Source organism: Carassius gibelio, chromosome B3 (genome assembly GCF_023724105.1).
Source record: "Carassius gibelio isolate Cgi1373 ecotype wild population from Czech Republic chromosome B3, carGib1.2-hapl.c, whole genome shotgun sequence".
Classification (NCBI taxonomy): domain Eukaryota; kingdom Metazoa; phylum Chordata; class Actinopteri; order Cypriniformes; family Cyprinidae; genus Carassius; species Carassius gibelio.
This window is the reverse complement of record NC_068398.1, coordinates 39,577,519-39,601,696: the sequence shown is the minus strand read 5'-3', so window position 1 is coordinate 39,601,696 and position 24,178 is coordinate 39,577,519. Positions and strand designations below refer to the sequence as shown.

At 36.2% G+C, this 24,178-nt stretch overlaps 1 protein-coding gene and 1 pseudogene across 1 annotated transcript; both read right to left on the bottom strand.

Annotated features, from left to right (window-relative positions):
* Positions 1 to 24,178, bottom strand: part of LOC127953367 (zinc finger protein 271-like) — a 187,927-nt pseudogene that overhangs the window by 95,266 nt on the left and 68,483 nt on the right.
* LOC127953439 (uncharacterized) lies at positions 506 to 24,045 on the bottom strand. Its single transcript, XM_052552689.1, has 2 exons — positions 23,713 to 24,045; positions 506 to 1,441 (listed from the first exon to the last, which is right to left on the bottom strand). Exons 1-2 carry the CDS (start codon positions 23,755 to 23,757, stop codon positions 833 to 835), a joined length of 654 nt encoding a protein of 217 aa, XP_052408649.1. The 5' UTR covers positions 23,758 to 24,045; the 3' UTR covers positions 506 to 832.

The following is a 24,178-nucleotide window of genomic DNA, read 5'->3' as shown; positions in this document are numbered from 1 at the left end:
CTGTAGGCAGCCTAGGCTCTGAGATCTGCACACACAAAGCAACTGTTTTTTTTGGTGAAAGCAACTGTTTTTGTGTGTGCAGATCTCAGAGCCTAGGCTGCCTACAGAGACGCGTTTTTGACGGCATGCTTATGGGGCAGGCAGCTAGCGGATCGTTAGGAAAGATTAGATGAATGTGATCATTTATGTTCGGGCCTGAAATCGCTGATACATTTAACTTTGGAATATTTTAAGGTTTACAAAATTGTATATTCATTACTCTGTTTGTATTCAATATTAATATTTTGATATTTAGTGCCACCTGAAATTCCCTGAGCAACAAATTAAAACTGCCTGCATAACCAAATGGTTTAGCATCATCATATTTTAATGCAATAATTGTGTTACTGTTTCTACTTGTAGTATTACTATGAAATTACCAAATTCAATCTTTAAGTTAATTCACAACAATTGGGTAGAGGTCAAAATTGAAAAAAAAAAAAAAAACAGTCTGCTTGGAAAAATAAATAACTGTTTATTATTTACTTCAGGATATAAGCAATCCAATAAAACATTAGTTCATGTCACTTACGGTGAAATGGTTAAGCATTTGAAACAATAGCGGTGTGTATGACTCCCACAACTGTGGTAAAATACAACTTAAGGCCTTGATATAACAAAAAGGCCGAAATATAAATAAAACAAAGACCTCAATAAAGGATGTACACACTTATAACTGAAGATGCATTTGAAAAGACACAAACACATTGTTTTTCTGATTAACCACAAAAAACAGAGGTAGTTGTTGTAAACCTTGAGAACCATGACTGACAATCTACCCTTTAATCTGTATTCACTCGTCTTCTAGCATTCTCCTGTAGCTATGCGTCTCATTATTTTGAAGCTGGTACTGATTTGGCAGCAGTTGTGTACCTATGGGTAGAGGCATGTGGTGCGGTGGTTCTTGTGGAGTTGTATATGTGTGTAGAAGGGTTGGTTGTGTGTTGGGCATATGTACAGAGGGTGGTACAGGGTAAAAACTAGGTGCAAGCTTAGATGCCTGTGCATCATTCTCCTGAGCCTCATATAAATCATTCATTATTTTTCTCTTTACTCTTGTCTTTACCAAAGTGTTTTTAATTGACCTCAACTCCTCAGCTACTTGTGCCCCAAAGTTGCCGTCACTATCAGCAGTAGGTTTGCTTCTACCAGCCTTAAAAGCAGTTGACATCTGCTGTAAAATTTTCAATTTTTCCATTTCAATGGCATCAGCCGATTTGCTTTTCTTTAGTCTCTTCGCAGTAGGTGTACAAGGTACAGGAGGGGAAAGGTCGTCATCATTCTGGAGAACAGATGGTTCCTCAGCAGATGTTTCGTCAGACATTAGAGAGACATCGTCATCATCTGGATCATTCAAGGGGTCCATCTCTGCAGCCAGGCCATCTTTAATTGATTGAGGCAGCTATATAAAAATATATAAATGGATCTTTAGTAGGGGTGTAGCGGTTCATAAAATTCACAGTTCGGTTCGATACACTTGTGTCACGGTACGGTTCGATACGTTTTTGATAAAGCAAAAATGCCAGAGAAATGTCCTTGATTAATTTTTTTTATTATTTATTAAAACCAACATCATAAAGTATGATTTTTTTTTTTACTTTGAGCAATTCTAGAGCTATAATTGTCTCTTCTTAGGAGCATATAAAACAAAACAGCTCATTGGAAAAAATGAAATGTAATATTGTAGTAGTTATAAACAAAGGTTTATTTTAGTTCAGATTAACATTTGAGGGCAGCAATTGTATTCATAATGTCAAAATATAACCGACGTAATGTACTAGCCTACTATTCCTACCAAACTTGGTTGCAGTGTACTACAGTAAATCCATGGTGAATGTTGCTGATCTGTAGACACTGGATAAGTTTAGTTCATTCATTCCTGGTTTCCACGCGCTGTTTGATCCGTTAATAACGGAGAAATGTGAATGTTTCTCTCTAGATCTCGCAGCGATGTTATTACTTCTGTGGCGAATTCAAATGCTTTCTTTACTGGATCTCATTAGCGCTGTGTAGTATGGAAGGCATTTTCTGCCAAATTTAAATAAATAAATTAAATGATTAAAATGAAAATTAAAACCAGATTAACGATTTCATTACAGAAAACTGTACGCAAAATATGTGACAAAATTGAGAATTAAATTAAATGATTTCATTTTCACAGTGACATCCCTGTCAAATTGAAATATAAAATGCAATTGGTGATTTCACATTTGATTTTCAATACAGTCTCGAGGCAAGACTGCCAATATTAAAATGAAAAGTCAAACGTGAAAAATAAACTACAAATACAGTTTTTAAAAAGCTGTTTATTAACGCTCACGCAATAATGGTGACACAATTCAAATTTAAATGTAAATTTTACTTTTCATTTTAACTCCTCTTTTATTTCACAGTTTTCATTTTCGTTTTCATTTTCAAAGACAACCTGCATGCAAATTCTATGTTAATAAGTGGGTGTGGCTCAATTACGCTGTTACGTGGATGGGCTAAAATGGCGGTTATGGCCAGTATAGCAGCAGAATTAAACCAGCTAGCAAACATTTCGGATGATGATGACTTAATTTTGCTACGAGTTGAATCTATCTTGGATACACTTGGACATTTTGCAGCCGTCACAAACTCCGATGTCGATCCTCGAGTTATAAATAGTCTTAGTGAGGTTGTGCAGTGCCTTCAGACATCAGATTTTCCGGGGAGTCACGTCGGCCCGGGCCGTCCAAGGTATGACATCCCATTAGAGACGCTAAGGATGCATCTTCTAAATGGTTTTACTGCTCAAGAGATCGCGAACTTATTCGGAGCGAGCGAGAGAACCATCAGACGGAGGATGAAACAGCATCATTTGAGGTAAGAGAAAGTTAACTAAGTTGTGATCTCGGGCAGCTTTCACCATGTTGCCCGTGTATTTACAATTCTATTTTTTAACAGACTGGATAAGTTAACGTACGTCACTTTCAACGATTATTAACATCGAAAATTCAGTTTTTTTCTCTCCATGTAAACATATATTTTTTTCTCTATTTGTAATTTAATGGTCTAGACTGGTTTAAGTGGTTGAGCTGGACCAACACCCAACCAGGGCTGTTTCCCAAAAACATTGTAAGCCTAAGTAGATAATTTTAAATATACCTCTTTTTTATAATAATCTAAAGCTTTTTCACTACTTTTGTTCAAAATAAATGAACATTTTATTAATTTGTTTTAATAATTAGGCAAAATCAAAGGCATTCTTCATTCTGAAGTTACACCATAGGGGTTACAGATTTACAGAAGCCTATGTAGTTGCAGTGACCAGGGTTAATATCTTCTATCATTTCATCTAGGGTTTCTGATCTGTATTCAACTATAAGTGATGCAGAACTTGACAGCACCATTGAGGAAATACAGAGGATGTATCCAAACTCAGGGTACAGAATAATTCATGGTCATCTTCAAGCAAGAGGTCTCCATGTTCAAAGTAAGTCCAGCACACTAAGCTTAATATTTTTATCATTCACATTTAAGAGAATAGTACCAGTATTTGGTGTTGAAAAATAAATGTTATTTTCAGCTGGCTATTTTGTCATTTAGTATTTGCTGTTGAGGTATGATTTCTGTTTAGATCATATTTTTACAGTTACATGTACATTTAACTTTAATTCTTTTCTATACAATTTAAAGCATGTTGAATTTAACTTGTGTTACAGGTCTGGTTAAAATACATTTACAAAGTTGATTCTAAATAAAATAAATACAATTTGAATACAGAACTATTAAGTGAATAAAAAGAAAAAAAAAAAAAAATCTAATCAATATTTTTATCTTCCCCCTTTCCCCAAGCTTCAAGAGTCAGAGAATCTGTCAGAAGAGTAGATCCTCATGGAACATTGATGCGAGCGATGTCAATGCGAACCATAAGGCGACGTCAGTACACCGTGCCTTTTCCCAATGCTATGTGGCATATTGATGGCAATCATAAACTCATCAGGTACTTGCGTTACAATGAAAACTGTAAGAATCAGAATGTAAGCAATGGTGTTCACTCAATTTTTAGGGGTACAAAGACTGTAAAATAAATAACTATCACGAACACATCATATCCATTCACAGGCACTGAAAAACTAAATTGAGCATTACTGCAGACTTCATAAACAAAAAATGTTAAAATTGTTGTAATGTGATTCAAATCTGCCTTCGCTTAGGCACACATAACTTGATGGGACAAACAAGTCCTAGTAAAAAATTTTTTTTTAATCTACATGCAAGACCAACACCCAGTACCGGTATTTGATGCGACACACTACTCGTATGCATGAAAATTGTTTTGATGATTTCATTAAATTATGGGAAATTTATATGTAATAATATTGATCAACTGTAACACCGATGTGAAATATAATGGCTAGTGTTAACTGTAATTGGCAATTTCAGGTGATGTGAACATGTCCACATATTTCAAATCTGATGTTTGGGCAATGAACTTGTTTTTCTAATATTCTTGTTTATTCTGTAGATGGAGATTGGTGATTCATGGTGGAATCGATGGTTTCAGCCGACTAATAGTTTATCTTTCTGTGTCTCCAAATAACCGAGCATCCACTGTGCTCAGCAACTTCATATCTGCTGTTAATCAGTATGGTATCCCATCAAGAGTCCGATCTGACAAAGGTGGGGAGAATATAGCAGTTGCTGAGTACATGGTGGCACACAGAGGAGAAAACAGGAATTCTCATATTACAGGAAGGAGTGTACACAACCAGAGGTAAATATTTAATAGGTTAAATGGTATAAAACACCAGACTGAATGATTCCCATAATTTTTGTCTCATATCTTAACTCCTTCCCCAACAGAATCGAGAGGCTTTGGAGAGATGTGTATGAACATGTTTTAAGCATGTTCTATCACATCTTCTACAACATGGAGACAGAGGGAGTACTCAATCCAGATTCTGAGATTGACATTTTTGCTCTTCACTGGAGTTTTTTGCCTCAACTGGAGAGGCATCTTGCCTTCTTTAAAGATGCCTGGAACAACCACCGCATCAGAACTGCTGGGAACCAGTCACCTGTCCAGCTTTGGTTAAGACACCGTGCCAACAATACTGATGACCCCATTCAAGTAAGACATCAGACATATATATACATCAGATTATGTATGTATATTATGGTGTACGTGTATATATATGTGTGTATATATATATATATATTATTATTATTTTACCCTTAAAGGGATTTTAATGTTCACTTTAAAATGAAAATTGTCACCATAAACTCACCCTCATGTTGTTTCAAACCTGTATGAATTTCTTTCTTCTGCTGAACAGGAAGATATTTTGAAGAATGTTGGTAACCAGTGACTTCCATAGTATATATTTTTTCCCTCTACTATAGAAGTCAATGGGACCAGTTAACTGTTTGGTTACTGACATTCTTCAAAATATCTTCCTGTTCAGCAGAAGAAATTCATACAGGTTTGAAACAACATGAGGGTGAGTTTATGATGACAGAATTTTCATTTTAAAGTGAACTCCCTTTAAACGTGCACAAGTGACTGTTGATTACTGCTGAAAACACTTGTGATATTTGAAATCGACATTCTTATTGCTGATTACCTATGAACGTGTCTTGTTGCAATGTCTGATTGGTCAGATCAATTTTTTTCCTACTATTTATACAACCAGGACTATGTGCAAACATTTTTTTTTCGGCTCACACAGAGTAGACCTCTATCAAATTTGTTTGTTTCTTAGAAATCATATACTACATCTTTTAATTTTTAAGCCATTTTCATCGTCATTACTTTTTTTTTTTTTTTTTTTTCTCTGTCCACCAACAATATGACTGATTTTCAATTACCACAGGTGGATGAAAATTATGGGATCGACTGGGATGGACCCCCAAGTCACGATAATGATGGAGTACAAATTCCAGAAGTAGCTCTACCTCGACAACTAACTGAAGAGGAATTGGGTAGTCTGCCGAATCCTAATGTGCCGTTTTCAGATGCCATTGACACATACTACAACACAATCACTAAAATTCACCAATTATTGGACATTTTGTAAATTACAGTATTTTATAGCATTCAAGATGTTGGTATAAACTCTCCAGCCAGTTTATTGTACATTGATTCAATAAACCTAACAAAACACTGCATTTTATTAAATCTGAATAAAATACTTTTATTTGTCTGACATTTCAGAGTGACTGTTGAACAAAACAGTAATATGTAATATAAAAATTACTCTTTCAAACTAAGGTGCAAAACAGTTTTTTTTTTCTTTTATCAGCAAACACGCACCACTAGTTACAGCCAAAAAAAAAAGCAAACCTGCGGTTTTATCTGTGACCTTTAGATAGTGTAACTTTAAGGGTGAACTATAACTTTAACTCTAAAAGTTACTTAAACTGAAGTTACATATTAGTACACAGAACGATAATTACACCAAACCAAACCCACTCTCTGTGGATGACACAGCAGCTTGAAGGTCCTTATGGAAACTCTCATAAGTGCTATACTTTGCTGGGAGTTTAATGGTTTCTCTACAAGTAGATGCAGTTGGCATTGCAACATCAGAGGACACCTCTACATGCAGATTCTGAGGAAGAATTCCCCAACCCACCCAGAATTGAATGAGTTGCATCAGCTCTTCTGGTGTGCCTGTGTAAAAATAGAAATCTTCAATTATTTTAAATTTTCAGAGAGTGAATTATTTACTAAAAGTCTATTCAATAATATAATACATTGTGTTGTTTCAGAAGACTTATGAATATAACATGGTGTACATACCCTTTTCTGAGTAAAAAAAGGAAGAATGCAAAAAAAAAAAAACACCTTTAGGTTAAATAATGATTTTAAAAATGGGCACTGGTTTAAAGTATTTGGGTACATGTATTTATTAATTACCCAAACTTGTCAATAAGGCTACTTTACGCAAATGTGAGTGCATTAGAAAGTAACATCATAGGCATTTCATATACGAGATGAGGACATATGCTGCCTTCACTGAATCAGAAATGTCCTACTTCCCTGTTCTAAAGTCTTGATTATGAGCTTATTACATAATTTTTGACATGAGAGGGTATTCATGTCAATTTTTTTAAACTAGGAAACTAGTATTTCCATTAATACTGATAGCATGTAAAGGCAGCAATTGCTGCAGTGAGTGATGAGACCCAAACATCTTACTAAACTTTATTTTATTTATTTGTTATACTGAAGAATTTTTTTTTGAAGGATATTGGGACTTAAGTGTTTGTTGACATTTAAGAGGATGCTGTGCCGACCTTGATTTATTGCAATATTGAGGTGTTCAGTTTTAATTCGACTTGAGAAAATAAGCATGATCGCTCTCAATACAAATGAATGGTTTGCTTTCCACTCTATGTTTCTTAGGTGTTGGGGACTAATGCATCTTAGAGCCTACATTTAGTACAAATACTATAGTTACCCCAAAATAAAAAAATCTGTTTACACACACCATCAAGTGGTTCCAAACCTGTATGCATTTCTTTCTTTTCCTGAACACAAAATAAGATATTTTGAAGAATGTTGGTAACTTAACCGTTGATGGGCCCCATTGACTTTCAAGGTATTTTTTTTCTCCATAATATAGAAGTCGATGGGACAGATCAATAGTTACCCATATTGTTTTAAAATATCTTCTTTTGTGTTCAGCAGGAGAAAGAAATGCATACAGGTCTGGAACAACTTGAGGGTCTTAAGTCTAAGACTTTTATTCAAGGGAAGTTAGAATTTAAGTCGTTCATGTACTTTCACTTAAATGTGGTTTTAAGGTAATCTTTACATCTGAAAATGGGTTTGTACAAGTTAAGGTGAAACATTCTTCATAATTGTGTATTAGGGGTGTTTTCTTTTTAACCTACCATTTTCAATGTACTGACGAAAGAAACCAGTTATCTTGAATGTGTCCTCCAGACTAAAGCAACCATAGTCTTCATCATCACTGTCAACTGTTGGCCATATAATTCTGTCGAGGATCATCTAAAAAACGAAGCAAAAAAATACTATACATTCCATCTGATTAAAACTGAATTAGGGTTAATGGTGACAAATTAAATTAACTAGATTACCTAGCCAAGATTTATCTAGAACTTGCTGTACCAATTCTCTATTGTAACCACACTATGCAATTAATGGATGAAACGGTATATGGTTTAAATGAAACAATACCTCTGGCTCAATAATTTGAGCTGACGCCCTTGGAAAAAGGACATCAATCAGGGCAGGCCGTTCTTTGATCATGCGCAAGACTCCTGTGTCTTTTAACCCCAGTCTGATCTGTCGAATTTGCTTTTCCCTCCGACCAATGACCTAAATGAATTAAATTGGGATTATTTAATGATGTAAAATATGTAATATGTAAAATTGGTCACTGAACAAAAGTAAAAAAAAAATGAATCCCTAACTATTTGGGAAATCAGGAACACAGACAAGTGTGATACAGAAAGCAAAGCATCACAGTGCTGTTATACTAAATATCACAGTATATATTTCTAATATCATAGAAATAATGTTTTTATTTTATTTTAGTATGTCAATAGTAAAAAATACATTACTGAATCAATGGCACTTACTGCATGGTAAAGGATGCTTTGTGCCAACCATTTTCTGTTGTTATCATTTACTGGTGGGAGATCCCAGTTGATTGCCAAGTTATTTACTTGGTCACATTCATCTTTGGTCAAATTTCCAGACCCTTGAAGCTTGACAGAAGATATGTAAAATAATTATTTGTAGAATGTGTCAAGACTCACTTAAAGCATGCAATATATAACACATTCTGTCATTATACTATGGTCTGTCTGAATACTTGATTCTGGGTTAGGGTTAGGAAGGTGTGCAACAAGTAAGGGACAGTCCACGGCTAGCTTTGCATTTAACGATTTTAATGCACAACGTGGGGGCAACATTTTTGCATCCAACATCGTGCATTAAAATCGTTTAATGCACAGCTAGCCGTGGATTATCCCTTACTTGAACATGACAATATAGATGATGCTGAATTTAAACTCACAAGTAAAACGATATCAGTCACATCGGTGTCAGGGCAGTCCTTTAGTTCAACAACAGCAATCTCATCCTTCTCTCCAATCAACAGATTAAAAAATGAGTGACTCAAACCGGTGAATAAGGGTCCACCGTGTAGGAAGGAATGTCCAATCATGCGCCCAATGACTCGGAAAAGGTCACTATCCAGTAAGAGCCGAGAAGTGGAAGGCACCAAATGGTCTTCTTGTCCATTAAAGAACAATGTTTTACCACAGTTTTCTAGAAAATATGATTTAAAAAAAAACTATATATTTAGAAATGTCCAGATGCTAATAAAACAATTTCATACAACCTTCTAGCTTTGTCTCATTAATCAAAATTAAATAGACTATTACATATTTTAGAAATTACCCAGATTTAGGCCAAATCCGTATTGTACTCTTGACATAACAAAGGAGAGAAAATTGCGTTTTACCCCATCTCCAAAGGCAGAATCACCTGTTTATAAGAGGAGAAATATTACAGTGTGCCGATAGTTACATTTAATATGTAAAATAAAAAAAAGTATTTGACCGTTTCTAAAATCAAATTTTTTGCTTCCAAGAAAAAAAAAAATCATACTTCTTTGATATGACATGAGGATGAGCAAATGACTGAAACTGTACTGTACTTTTGGCTAATTAAACCTTACCTCCAAGAAGAACAGACAATGGACGTGCCCAGTTAGTCATTGGATTTTTGTAAAATGTCAGTATTTCTCGCTCTCTCTCTTCGGGACTTTTACGTAGATCCATCTTTGCCACAAGATCTGGCTGATCCTCCACTTCTTGCAGTAGAGAACGTCTAAATATGTAAGCGGCACGGTTCAAATCAGGCTCAGTTTTCCAGTCTGCAAAAATATGCATATGGTTATATCTTTAGTATTTAATAATTTATGCAGAAAAAAATTAATTGTTAATTTGCAAATTGACAGACTTATGTTCAGAAAAAGACCTTCAGTATCCTCACTGCTGAATTTCAAATTTCCGCTATCTAGTCTCCTGCTACTCGTCCCTTCAAAAGCAGGATCATGACGCTGCTCTCTGCTGCTATGACTCCTTTCTGAAACCTGCTCTTCATGCTCCTGTCTGCTGCTACAGGTCTCTTCTAAAACCTCGTCACTGACTTCAAGGTCGATAATCTCCTGCCTGTCACAGTTTTGACCTCTGCTGTTTTCGTCTCTTTCAATTCTCTTCTTTTTTGCAGACCTATTTTTTCGAGGAAAAACTCTGTTATATGACAAAAAAAGAGCATAAAGTGAACTGTGAAAATGTAAGTTATATTAAACATGTTTTCTTGATTCTTGTGTTTGCGACATGTTGTATACAAGAATCAAGAAAACTAGGGATGCACCGATACCACTTTTTCCAGAACGAGTCTGATACCTTGTATTATGATACTTGCATTTTTTATATTCTCCGATACCATATAATCTATACCTGTGTTTTCACTGCATTTGTAATTTTTTGAATGTATTGGTACAGAAACCAAAAGAATATTAATAAAATTTGTCAGCTTATTTTTTCATCAAATAAATATTTCTTTAGATATTTTCACGCTTAATTAAACCTGCTAAAATGCATTGTATGAGCTTATGTTACTTTCACTCTTCATTCCTTTGCTCTATCATATTTTATCTTTAATTTAATAGCACAGCACATATTTAGAGAAGCTCCAGAGGGGCTCAGTGCTGAGGATTGTGTCAGTGGTACAAATGTTTAGGCATAGTCTTCATTCCAATTTTGATACTACAACAAAAACTAGTAATTAATTAAATGTGAAACAACACTGCATATTCATTACTGAATAGTTTAAATATAGATGGATAATTTAGTAAAGTTAAAGAGTAACCTATTTAGTCAAGAGCAGTGAGTAATTTATTTATCCTTTGTTTGATTAACATTAAAACAAAGCAGCAGATTTATTAGACTCCTGCCCCATTTAAATATACTGTCTCTGTTCACTTGAATTTGTGCACAAACACTGCGTGGTATCGGTTGTTGGTTTCTGAGCATTTTTAAAAGTACAAGTACATGAGCTCAGTGTCGGGCCTGATATTCATCCCTAAAGAAAACATGCTTAATATAACTTTAATCAGTTTTTCATTTATATAGTTATATACATAAAGTACACTATCAAATCAGCTTACAGAAATATAGCTTTACAAATATCTTAAATTCCATAGGTGGTCATTCACTCACAAGATACAGTTGTCCACGTGGTCCTGAATTTCTGCGTGGCTAAATGTTTCATCACAGTAAATGCACTGTACAGGTGGCCCAGATCCACATTTAGGTTCACACGATTCCTTAAAAAAAAGTAGTGGAAAAACTGTCACTACAATTTATAAACTCATTTACTGTAGGGATGCACTGATACCACTTTTTCCAGAACGAGTCTGATACTGATACTCCCATTTTGATACTCGCCGATACCAAAAACAAATGCCTGTATTTTCACTGCATTTCTAATTTCTACATATATTAGAAGATAATTGCAAAGACAGCCGTTTTACATAAACTTGTGTGAATTTCGTCCGTACAAGTGCAAAACGTGAAAGACAATTAAATTCATTATTTGCTCGCTGTCTGAGATGCTGGTTTGCGGGGCACACGCTTTGGATGTTTGCATTCATGGAACTTCTTGACTTGCACACACGTCCTGTAATAATGTAGGGCATCACAACCACTGATCTATATAGATCAGTGATCACAACCCATTTTAAATAAATCAGGTAACAGTTCATGTTTTGCTTACATATGATTTAGTTTAAATCCAAATAACATGTGCTGAGTGAACAATGAGCAATCAAGAGCATTCAACAGAAGTGCCCTCTCTCTCTCAGTTAACGGTGATAAGCTACATGTCTTGTTTGACTTTCTTTGCCATTTATTTCTGACTGAACTACAAACTTTCAAATGACGTCTGGTGAAATAGATGCGCTAGACCAGCTCGCGCGTCTTGTCCCGCTGCACGTTTTTCTCTTATCAGTTCGCGCACCAATGCAATGTGTTACTATATTTAATTTAATATTCCACTAGTAAGATACATTTACTTCATAGACAGCCTTCTTTTTTTATCCCCATCCTCTGTTGTCAGTGTTTCTTTTTCTGGGCATCGAAGCATTTTTACAAGTACAAATACTGGTATTGGTATCGGTGCATCCCTAATTTACTGCATGCTTGTGGTCTTTAAGGTTACGTACCATGTTAAGGTCTTTCTGGAGAGGCCTTATATACACAATTGCTGCATGTATTCCAATGGTGTCTTGAAGATAATGTGGTGTATACCCTTCTGATGGACAGGGGATGACTTGCAAAGTTTTTGTCCTCGTGGCCCCATATGGTCTGAGCAATTCAAACCCCCCACCATCTTTCAGTTTTGGAAACTCCAAAAGCAATGTGGATTTGAATTCTTCAGATGTGCAGTGCTTATCTGAAACAGAAATGAAATGGTCAATTAAACACAAATCATGAGAAAATTAATCCAACTTTTTTTCCAGAGAGCACCCGATAATAATAAATAAAAATGAAACCCACGTTATCTGACATATTTAGAAGAAAAAAGAAAAATTATTTCAGGGAACTCAAAGTACTAAAATTGTTCCAAACAAAATGGAGGAAAAACTTGTACCTGGGAAAACTATCTTTTTTTCTCCCAACCCTGAACATTCAAGATCCATCTTTTCCCACTGGTGTGGTACTTTGCAGTCACGTCGTCCACTCAAACAGAAAAATTTGTGAGTGTAAGTCTTGGTGCATGGCTTTTTTAAAGTATGTCGTCTGCGCATAACAGAGGACAAAGAACTGCTCTGAGGGTATGGTGAAAAAAGTCTTGACACCTCGCCTGTAGAGACATGAAAAGCAGTGTTATATATACCTCCATTCCACATATAACCCCAGTTTTAAAATTAGCGAGGTCTGGATTGTTAAAAGTTTCACCATAATTACACCTAGAAAGCAACCCAAACATGTAAACATAAAGTTATTATTATAATGAATGCAGTATGTTGCCAGTAAGAATCTATCTGCCCGCTGTTTATGTGTCTTTTTGTTATTTTAAGTTTGTGTACAAAAAGAATCACAATGCTGATTTTCATTTTCAGTAAAATCTTCTGGATGAGATCGAGAACGCGAGTGTACCTGCATTTAGAGTAGGCTTTTACTTCAGGTCAGTCCTAGGTTCATAATAAAAAATCAGTTTGAAAGTCCGGTGTGATATCTTGTACTTATAACAGGTAAGGAAGGGGTTGTCCGTGTCATGTCAGTTGCGTCTTCTCCGTGATCAGGAGTTTGAGTCCTTTCAAAAGTCTTCTCTACTGACTGACTCACTCATTAAGACAGTCTTTGTCTCCATCTAATGGAGAAATAATGTAACTTCTGTTGCTTTATGGCCAGGGACTATTTTTTTTTCCAGCGGAAGGAATTAGCTTTTAGTGATTTTTACTTCAGGAAGGTTGCATAGATACATATTCGTCGGGTTTAATATTTGTATTGCGTGGTAAACGTTTTATAAAAGCAAATAAGGTACTCGAGGCAAGTGCTGTATCTGAATAAGTCAGGGCTGAAGGGTGTTGTTAGACGCGAATATGAAACATTGGCGGAGGTCCTCGGTTAAAGCTAGCGGGCATTAATGTCAGTTGTAGAAATTGTGTTACTAAGACTTTTGTACACCCAAATAGTTGAATTTACAAAACAGCCTAATACATGATTGAACCTAATCGATTATGGTCTAATCTAACATCATAACTAAGATGGCCTACAGGATACTTACTCTGAACAGTTTCTCTGGCAACTGAAGATGCCCGCGACTCAGGCCGAGGAACTGCAGTGGGCCGAGGGTTTGACGCATGCTGGTCAGGCTGGTTGTTTCTTCCACGTTCTAATGCCGCGGCAGCTTCCCGCAAAAGCTCACTGACAGATTTCGCCATGTCTCGATTACAATATATCCACCGTTTAATTTTGTTTCACACTTTGATTTTACCAGCATTCAACTCGTACACACGAGACTTCGACGACGACTGTCTCTGGCGCCGTTACTTGAATAAGCCACACCCACTTATTAACATAGAATTTGCATGCAGGTTGTCTTTGAAAATGAAAACGAAAATGAAAACTGTGAAATAAAAGAGGAGTTAAAATGAAAAGTAAAATTTACATTTAAATTTGAATTGTGTCACCATTATTGCGTGAGCGTTAATAAACAGCTTTTTAAAAACTGTATTTGTAGTTTATTTTTCACGTTTGACTTTTCATTTTAATATTGGCAGTCTTGCCTCGAGACTGTATTGAAAATCAAATGTGAAATCACCAATTGCATTTTATATTTCAATTTGACAGGGATGTCACTGTGAAAATGAAATCATTTAATTTAATTCTCAATTTTGTCACATATTTTGCGTACAGTTTGCTGTAATGAAATCGTTAATCTGGTTTTAATTTTCATTTTAATCATTTAATTTATTTATTTAAATTTGGCAGAAAATGCCTTCCATAGTGTAGTAACAGCGTCGCATGATCACGATCGGTTCGCGCTGCACTGGTCCAAACTGATTTTTTTTTTTTTTTTTTTTAAACTTGTTTTTTTTTTTTATTTAACATTCCCTCAAAAATACAAATATGATACAGCATATATCAAGTAAAGGAGCCAGGGGTTCAAGGATGACCAAACAATTACAAAAAAAAAAAAAAAAAAAAAAAAAAGTAGAAAATAGTAAATAATAGAAAAAAAATAAAATAAAATTACAATAAAACAAAATAAAAAAATAAGAAAACAGATTACACAGCCAAAATCGTCCTCTTCCTTCAAAATATAAGATGACAGTCAGATAGAAATTATACAAAAACACCAAAAAGTGAGCATACATTCAAAGTTTTAGTTGCCTTTTTGTTACAGGAGGTAGATAAAGATTTTATATACATTTTAATATCTTCTAGAAAGTAAGAGAAGTGGGGCGTGACTTTCATAACCTTACATTTGTGGATAAAATATTTTGCAAGCAAAATAATTAAGTTGCAGAGAAAGTAAACATTTCCATATTGCTTCTCAAAAGTGAAAATTCCCAACAAAACATCCTTAAAGAAAAGCTCAAAGTCATTGTGTATGAAGTTTACAATGAATTGGCAAATATCTTGCCAAAGTTTTCTTATGTAAACACATTGCCAAAAAAGATGCAGGACAGACTCTGGTTGTGAGTCACAGAACGTACAGTTCACATCTATGTTTAATTTGAATTTCGACACAATAAATGTTTTAACAGGATAGTACTGATGAATGAGCTTAAAAGAAATCTCTTTAACCTTATTTACCAATAAATACTTGTTAGGAAGCGTCCAAACTTTTTTCCACAAAATATTTTTCACTGATCTATTCCATTTTGAAATAGCATGAGGAGTGGAAACACAGTCATTAAGAAAAAGAAAACGAATATTTCTGTTATTTTTCAGTGTAGATTTAAAACATATCCCACCTACATATGTGTCAACTGGGTCAGGGAGAGGCATTTCAGAACTTGTCAAAGCACTGTTATAGCCCTTAAATAACATGATTACACCATTCGGGATAGCACCAAATACAGTGGCAAACTGTTTTGGAGTAACAGGAAACTTATAGTGAGAAAGAAATTCTTGATAAGTAAACAAGTAACCACTATTATGAAATAATTGACTAACCCGATTGATACCATTCTTAAACCAGTTTTCAAAAAATAGGGACTTATATTTATAACAGATATTCTTATTATTCCAAATGAAGTAACTAGTTGGAGAAAAATTGTGTTTGAAAATCATAGACCATGCCAAAAGTGCTTGTTTGTGGAAATTAGAAAGAGCAACAGGGATCTTCTCAATACTGTAGTTACATAATAATAAAAAATTCAAACCTCCCAACTGTGAAAATATATACTCTGGTATAATATTCCAAATACTGAATGGATTTTTCAAGTAGTTCCTCAACCAGTTGATTTTAAAGGTATTATTTAACGTTGAAAAATCAACCAAATTAAGACCTCCGTTACTGTAGCTGTTAGATAGAACAGATTTTTTGATGTAATGCGTCTTATTTTTCCATACAAAGTTACATAATTGTTGATCAATTTTTTTACACATCGCTTTATCAGGTTCTAAAGAGATGGCGGCAAATGTTAGACGTGAAATCCCTTCTGCCTTGGAAAGGAGTATCCTTCCTTTTAGAGACAAGTCTCTCTGAAGCCACTGATTAAGTTTTCTTTTAGTTTTCTCTAAAATGGGCAAGAAGTTTAATTCACATCTAAGTTTTGGATTTTTGGATATTACTATTCCAAGGTAGGTTAATTCCTCTTTGACTTGGATATTACATATGCTGGAAACAGAGAGTTGCTTAACTGGCATCAATTCACATTTGTGCATATTAAGAAGAAGCCCAGAAGCATTGGAGAACATTTTAATAGTATTAAGAGCTAAAGAAATCTGGTCTGAATCTTTAAGGAAAAGGGTAGTATCATCAGCCAACTGGCTGATGATGATTTCCCTTCCCATGATACTAATCCCTTGCAAGGTACTATTCTTAATGTGACTGGCTAATAATTGAGTAGTCAATATAAACAAATATGGTGAAATAGGGCACCCCTGACGTATACCTCGTTGCAGATCAAATCTTGGAGAAGTACCATACTTAAGCTTAATTGAAGAGTTACCATAAGCATACAAAGTTTTAACAGTTTTAGTGAACAGGTCCCCGAAACCAAATTTTTCTAAAGTTTTAAATATAAAATCATGTTCTATAGAATCAAAGGCTTTGTAAAAGTCAAGAAAAAGCATATAACTATCATCCTTCACTAACTCTGAATAGTCTAACAAATCAAGAACCAACCGAATATTATTTGAGATGTGTCTGTTTTTAAGAAAGCCTGATTGTGTTTCATCTATTATATCCTGTAAAATAATTTTTAAACGTTTTGCAAAGATTGTAGCAATAATTTTATAATCACAATTTAAAAGACTGATTGGACGCCAATTGTCTATTAGTAATAAGTCTTTTTTAGGTTTAGGGATAAGAGTTATTAAACTTTGAGTTAGGGTAGGGGGGAGATATTCCACCCTAATGCTTTCATATATAACTTCTAATAAGAAAGGAGCCAAATCTTTTGCAAATTTTTGGTAAAATTCTGAAGTAAGGCCGTCTATGCCTGGTGATTTGTTAACTTTTAAATAGTTGATTGATTCAAGGACCTCAGATAATGTAACGGGACGATCACAAAAATCTTTGTCAGGAGCACTAATATAATTAATATTGTCTATAGAGTTCATAAAGGATATAGTGCTGTCATAACAGAATTGACTGCTATAAAGATTCTTATAGAATTCAGAACAATGTTTGCCAATTTCTTTTGGGTCTTCCGAAATAGAGTTACCGATTTTCAACTGATGAATATTATTTTTAGTTAGGGATTTTTCCAACCTAAAAAAGTAAGCCGTATTTTGTTCTCCTTCTTCAAGCCAGCGTCTTCTGGACCTTACGAAAGCACCTTGAGCTTTTAATTTATAAAGTTCATCCAATTTGTGCTGATGCTCGAAAAGACTATTACTTTCCTCCAGAGATAAGCTATCAGGGCATTTGGATGAAAGGTATGCAATGGTTGAAATTATGTTCTCTTCTTGTGCTCTTTTGAGTTTAGCAACTTTACTACAATAACTTCTGAAAAATTTGCCCAATTCAAATTTAAGCAACTCCCAATGTTTGCCATAAACACGTTCTGCTTTAGCTTTAGTCCAAAATAAATGAATTAATTCCTTTACCTTAAGAGTAACGGATTCATGCTTAAGTACAGAGCTATTAAGTTTCCAATAGGAATTATACATTTTAGAAGATGATATTGGCTGTAAACCAATATGGATTTGTATTGCTTTGTGATCAGTTAACGGGGTAGATAAGATATCAGTATTCAGATTGTCTTCAAGTGTACGGGAAACTAACCATAAATCAATTCTCGATTGCTTCGACCTTGACTTATTACACCAGGTAAAGGCTCTGGTATGAGGGTGCTTAACTCTCCACGCATCAATCAGATCAAATCTTTCCATCAACATTTTTAGCTTTACATTTGTATTAGTACAAGAACCAGGAGGCCATCTGTCAATTATATTATCTAATGTGATATTAAAGTCACCACCCAAGAGTATATATGCATCAGGAAATTTGGCTAACCAATGAACAATTTTCTCTTCTAACTTATCTAAAAGAACATCATTTTCTGTCTTTGAATTGTACCCATAAATATTAATGACAATAAAATTAAAGTTCTGAATTTGAATAATATGACATATAAAATGCCCGTTGGTATCGAAGTCCATATAAGGAAGTTTACCAACAAATAAGTTTTGTAGTGTACAAACCCCGGCAGACCGTTGAGAAGCATGAGCACAAAAAATGGCATTTCCCCACTGCGATTTCCAAAAACGCATATCCTCAGAGATGCTGTGAGTCTCTTGAAGAAAACAAAAATCTGTTTTATATTGTTTTGCAAATAAAAAAATGGCTTTCCGTTTTAAATTGTTCCTTAGTCCCCTGGCATTGAGTGAAGTTATTGATAAAGACATCAAAATAACAAGATCTGAATAAAAAGAAGAAGAAGAAGGGAAAAAAAATCACTTGAACAAGTTCTTTAGAACAAAAGCTTAAAGATAGCTACTAACTGTGATGAGGACATAGCACTACATCAACTATGGCTACTTTGAGGATAAACGGACGAAGCATAACTTTTGGCCATCAACTCAAAACATGACCAAGTCCTGGTAAATAAAAAAGAAGCCACGTATATATAAGCAAGAATATTAACAGGAAACCTCCACTCAAAAAAAAATTAAAAAAAGGGCAATCAGCCTGATGGAAAAATCTCCTTTTTCTCCACGAAGGCACGACCAGCTACAAAGTAGGCAATTTTTCCTGCTTTCTGAGCCTCATCTACTAGTGGCCACAGCTTCATTCTGTTTTCTCTGTCGGCCTTACATAGATCCTCTCTGAAACGCAGACCACTTTCCCGTAGAAACGCAGAATTTTTGGCTGCCTCCCATACCGCTGCTCTGAGTGCACGCGAAGAGAACTGAATGATTATACCGCGGGTAGAATTCACTTTCTTCAAACCAACACGGTGCACTGTGTCAATCACATCCGGAAGACGATCACTGTGTTCTGGCAGTACTTTCTGACAGATGCGAATCACTTCTTTCCTTACATTTTTCTCATCAATATTTTCTGGCACACCGTGTAATTTCAAATTCCAGCGTCTAGAGTATCGCTCTAATTCAGTGATGCGTGACTCCAAAACGCCGATTCGATTACTCTCCTTCAAAAGCGATGACTCGACCTGGGAAACTTTGGTCTTCACCTCATTCACATCTTCGCATACGGAGTTCAGCTTTTCTTTCAAACCAGCAATGTGAGAAGTATTCGCCGCAACCATTGACTCCAGTTTATCAGACCTCATGTTGATTAGCTCAGAAAGTTTCGTGATAATGTCGTCAGCGGACTCACCGCGGCCTTTTTTGGGGGGAGGCTTTAGAGGAGTGGAAGGAAGCGAGGGGAAATCTTCTACTGACAACATAGAAAATTCCATCTTCTCTTCAGGCCCATAATAGTCGTGACAACTGTCAATTAAAACGTTACAGGCAGCAGCAGAGTTAGTCGTCTCCGTGTCAGCGGCCATTTCTTTCTTCTTCGTCGCAGAATTCTTTCTTTTCTTATCAGCTGACATGTTTCTGTATGGACTGTGGTAAACGAATAGCACTAAGTATCCAGTTAAAAAATAAACTGATAAAGAAATGTCCGTTTTATTGCTCAGATTTATATTTGTTGATGGGTGCTATAACTCAACACCTGTGCTCACGGCGCCATCTTGCGCGCTCCCCTGATAAACAGTCCGTCAATGAGAAGTTGTCGTCATAGCACAAAGCCCCTCCCTCGATATCACGGTCTCCGCAATGTTGGAAGGATACCGGTGTTACGGTTTAACTGGTTACCGTGTTATCTGGTGACCAACTTCCTGTTTAGGTCTCCGCTGCAGATGTGCTGGAACGACAGCAGCAGATTCGCCGATTGTGAAAGCACGAACTGACGTGATATTAAGTGCCTAATAAACGCAGACTTGCTCATTGCATGATTTTGATATTCTTGCAGAGCTAACAAGTTATAGGTATGATCGACCGTAGCGGCTGAAGTAAGTAGGATAAACAAAAAAATAAAATAAAGTAAATCTGTGAGGGCACGGGTTTCGAACACGCGCTAAAAGACGACGCGCCGCGAGACAACACTCACGAACCACCGAGCCATCGATCTTGACGTAATCAGCTCCAGATCTCTGTATTCAACACAGGACTCTCGGCGTCACATCGTGACACTGGCTGAATCAAGGAATTGTGACCGTGTTAACTTGTGACCTCTGTTTGCAAGCCAAAATCCAATTTTACTGTTGCTATAAATTAACAATTCCAGCCAAAGCGCTTCTAATGCTGCTAAATGATTTGATACGATCTGAAAAATTACTCATCGACAAAAATTACGAACCCCATTAATGTGCATAACAGCCCAACGTTTAAGTAGCTTAGTTCCATTGGTTCATTGGCAAAACACATTCTTACAGTGGCAGGCTGCCCACATACACTTCTTGGCTATGAACTGCAAAACTAGATGTACAGAATGCATCATTTCACTTTGAGGAAGAATATTTAATTATAATAGGTTGCACTACTTTGCTGTAAAGTGTAATTTACTTTGTTTAAATAACTTTGCAACATATTTTTCTGCTTGAATGGTTGTGATTGTATGCATCTGAATTGAAATCAACTAGACACAAAGCACAATTGACTACATAAAATTTTCATTACAGACTTACATGCAAAGACCATCAAAGTTTTGATTGAACCCAAATGGCCATTTCCGTTACAACCATTAAAGCTCGTGAAAATGTTCTGTGTTGTTTTTATTCAGGTTTTTCACCAGCATTTAGACAATATAATAGATAATATTTCACATAATCTTTATTAAACAAAATAGATGATAAACAAGTTAACACAGGCACATTGTCTAGTGCAACATGCATTCTTCACAGATTAATATCACATGTGACCTATGGTTTCACTGGAACTGTGTTGGTCAGCCTCCTAGTGAGGAAGATTTGATTTGTCCTGCTTGTGTTTAAGTGTGTGTGTGGTAAAGCAGTGAAAAGTCCTCTAGAAGTGTCATATGAATTTGTTTTTTACCTTTGTTTATATAGTGCTTTAAACAATACTGATTGTGTCAAAGCAGCTTTACAGAGTCAACAGGAAAATGGAGAACAACAGTCATTTTTCAGCTAAAGTCAGTTCATTGGATTTAGTGATGGCATCGTCAAACCAATGAGCTTAGTGATTATGAACCAGTGAAATGAACCACTTCTGTGTACACCGTCTTTTGTAGCATGATTGATTTGAGCATTAACATTTCTTTGATTCATTTTGTTTTATTTGTATTTTTGACAAATGTCTAGTACACCAAGATAAATTCCTTGTACCTATAAATCCATTGTATCTTACAATAAAAGGGATTGTGAAAATAACTTGTGGAGCATTGATTGAAAGATTTTGGAAATTTGTCATTTACATATTTTGACATTGTGGCTGAGAGGTTGCATGGGAACAATGTCCCAACAGATATGGATCCATTTCGAAATCCTGATTTTTACTAGTGTTTTTGACACTCTTTAAAAGTTGTGGCTATTTAGTAACACTTTAAATGTTGTCTTGGATAGATGACAGGTGATATATATCTTTTTTTATGTTGTAAAACAAGAAGTGTATGTGGGCAGCCTGCCACTGTAAGAATGTGTTTTGCCAATGAACCAATGGAACTAAGCTACTTAAACGTTGGGCTGTTATGCATGTTTACATTAATGGGGTTCGTAATTTTTGACGATGAGTAATTTTTCAGATCGTATCAAATCATTTAGCAGCATTAGAAGCGCTTTGGCTGGAATTGTTAATTTATAGCAACAGTAAAATTGGATTTTGGCTTGCAAACAGAGGTCACAAGTTAACACGGTCACAATTCCTTGATTCAGCCAGTGTCACGATGTGACGCCGAGAGTCCTGTGTTGAATACAGAGATCTGGAGCTGATTACGTCAAGATCGATGGCTCGGTGGTTCGTGAGTGTCGTCTCGCGGCGCGTCGTCTTTTAGCGCGTGTTCGAAACCCGTGCCCTCACAGATTTACTTTATTTTATTTTTTTGTTTATCCTACTTACTTCAGCCGCTACGGTCGATCATACCTATAACTTGTTAGCTCTGCAAGAATATCAAAATCATGCAATGAGCAAGTCTGCGTTTATTAGGCACTTAATATCACGTCAGTTCGTGCTTTCACAATCGGCGAATCTGCTGCTGTCGTTCCAGCACATCTGCAGCGGAGACCTAAACAGGAAGTTGGTCACCAGATAACACGGTAACCAGTTAAACCGTAACACCGGCGTGTTGTGTTGTTAAGAGGAGGTTCTCACAATTCTGCACTGTTTTACCATGCCTGGAAGTTACTGCTGCGTTAACTGCGGCAGTACCTCTCACGATACATATGGAAAACATAGGAACAATGGAATACAGTTTTTTTTTAGGTTACACCAAGCGCAAAACAGCGGTATTTGGAGAAGCTCTCAAGCGGCACAGAGACCTGGACCATTTACCTCCATGCACACATATGGACATTGGGAATTATATTTTTTTTTTGGTTTAAGTTACTACACAATGCAGGAGTTTAAAAGCCACAAGTCTTTGGAAAGTTACGAGGCTTTCTGCTGTGGCTGGGTCCATCTAAAGCAGGTGAAGAAAACAGCGTTGTACTGGCCAAAGTAAGTTTATTCACATGCGTTTTAGCGTATTGTAATTACATTGCATTTAGAATGCACTTCTTGACCAAAATGACAAAGTAATTAACTGCGACTGAACACTAGATTGTAACGAGATGTTCAATGTATACGAACGTTTCCAGCATGTTTTGATGTAGGCTAAAGCTGTGTATGTTTAGTTATAATTTGATTTTAACCCAATGACACATACTGTACCAGGTTTTTTTTTGTTGGGGGCTGCAAAGTGGACAAACCAGTTCTGGCTCAGCTAGGGTAGTTAAATGTGTGATTGCAAGATGTAAATGTCCTGGTTAGATTAAAGCCATTAACAGCGTGAATGCAAAGTGACTTACATTGTAAACAATATAATTCCCAATGTCCGTGTGCACAGAGGTAAATTGTTCAGGTCTCTGTGCCGCTGCCTGAGAGCTTCTCCAAACACCGCTGTTTTGCGCTTGGTGTGGGCTTGTTCCTGTAAGGTCCCCTTTCATTCGCTTTTATGTTTTTGCATTGCTTTACTTTCTTCCTTTTCTTTCGCGTATTCGTAGATCCGTCTCGATCTGTTCCGCCGACAAAATAAATGCGCAAAAATGAAAGCGCTCTGAAATGTTTAGTCGCGCCTCTGTGAAGTTCTGAAGGCATTGCCCCTGGCAACAGATAGCGTATCCTGCCATCAGGGCCGACCGGCTCAGACCCCTCCCAAATCAACCCAAATCGGCACGTGACTCCTCAATCTCAATAATTGTTAGACATAAAACTTAAATATTGATGAACAGTCAACAATTAGGTACATACGCTGCTTTCAGTGGCACGTTGGGTGACATGCCTCCTCAGAAACATCCCAGCTAACACAGTTACGTTGTGACGACGTAACTGGACCAGACCATATTCGTTGCAGCGACATCCCAAATAACGTTCCAGCGACGTAACTTTGTGATTCCCATATCCGTCGTGGCGACGTTATAGTGGAACATCGCTGGAACGTGAGGAGTACGTCCCAGCGACCAAACTGGCACGTTATGAGGACGTTCCTATAAAGTACCATATTGGTCTCAGCGACGTACCACATAACGTTCCAGTGACGTAACTTTGTGATTCCCATATCCGTCGTGGCGACGTTATAGTGGAACGTCGCTGGAACGTGATGAGTACGTCCCAACGACCAAACTGTCACGTTATGAGGACGTTCCTATAAAGTACCATATTGGTCTCAGCTACGTACCACATAACGTTCCAGTGACGTAACTTTGTGATTCCCATA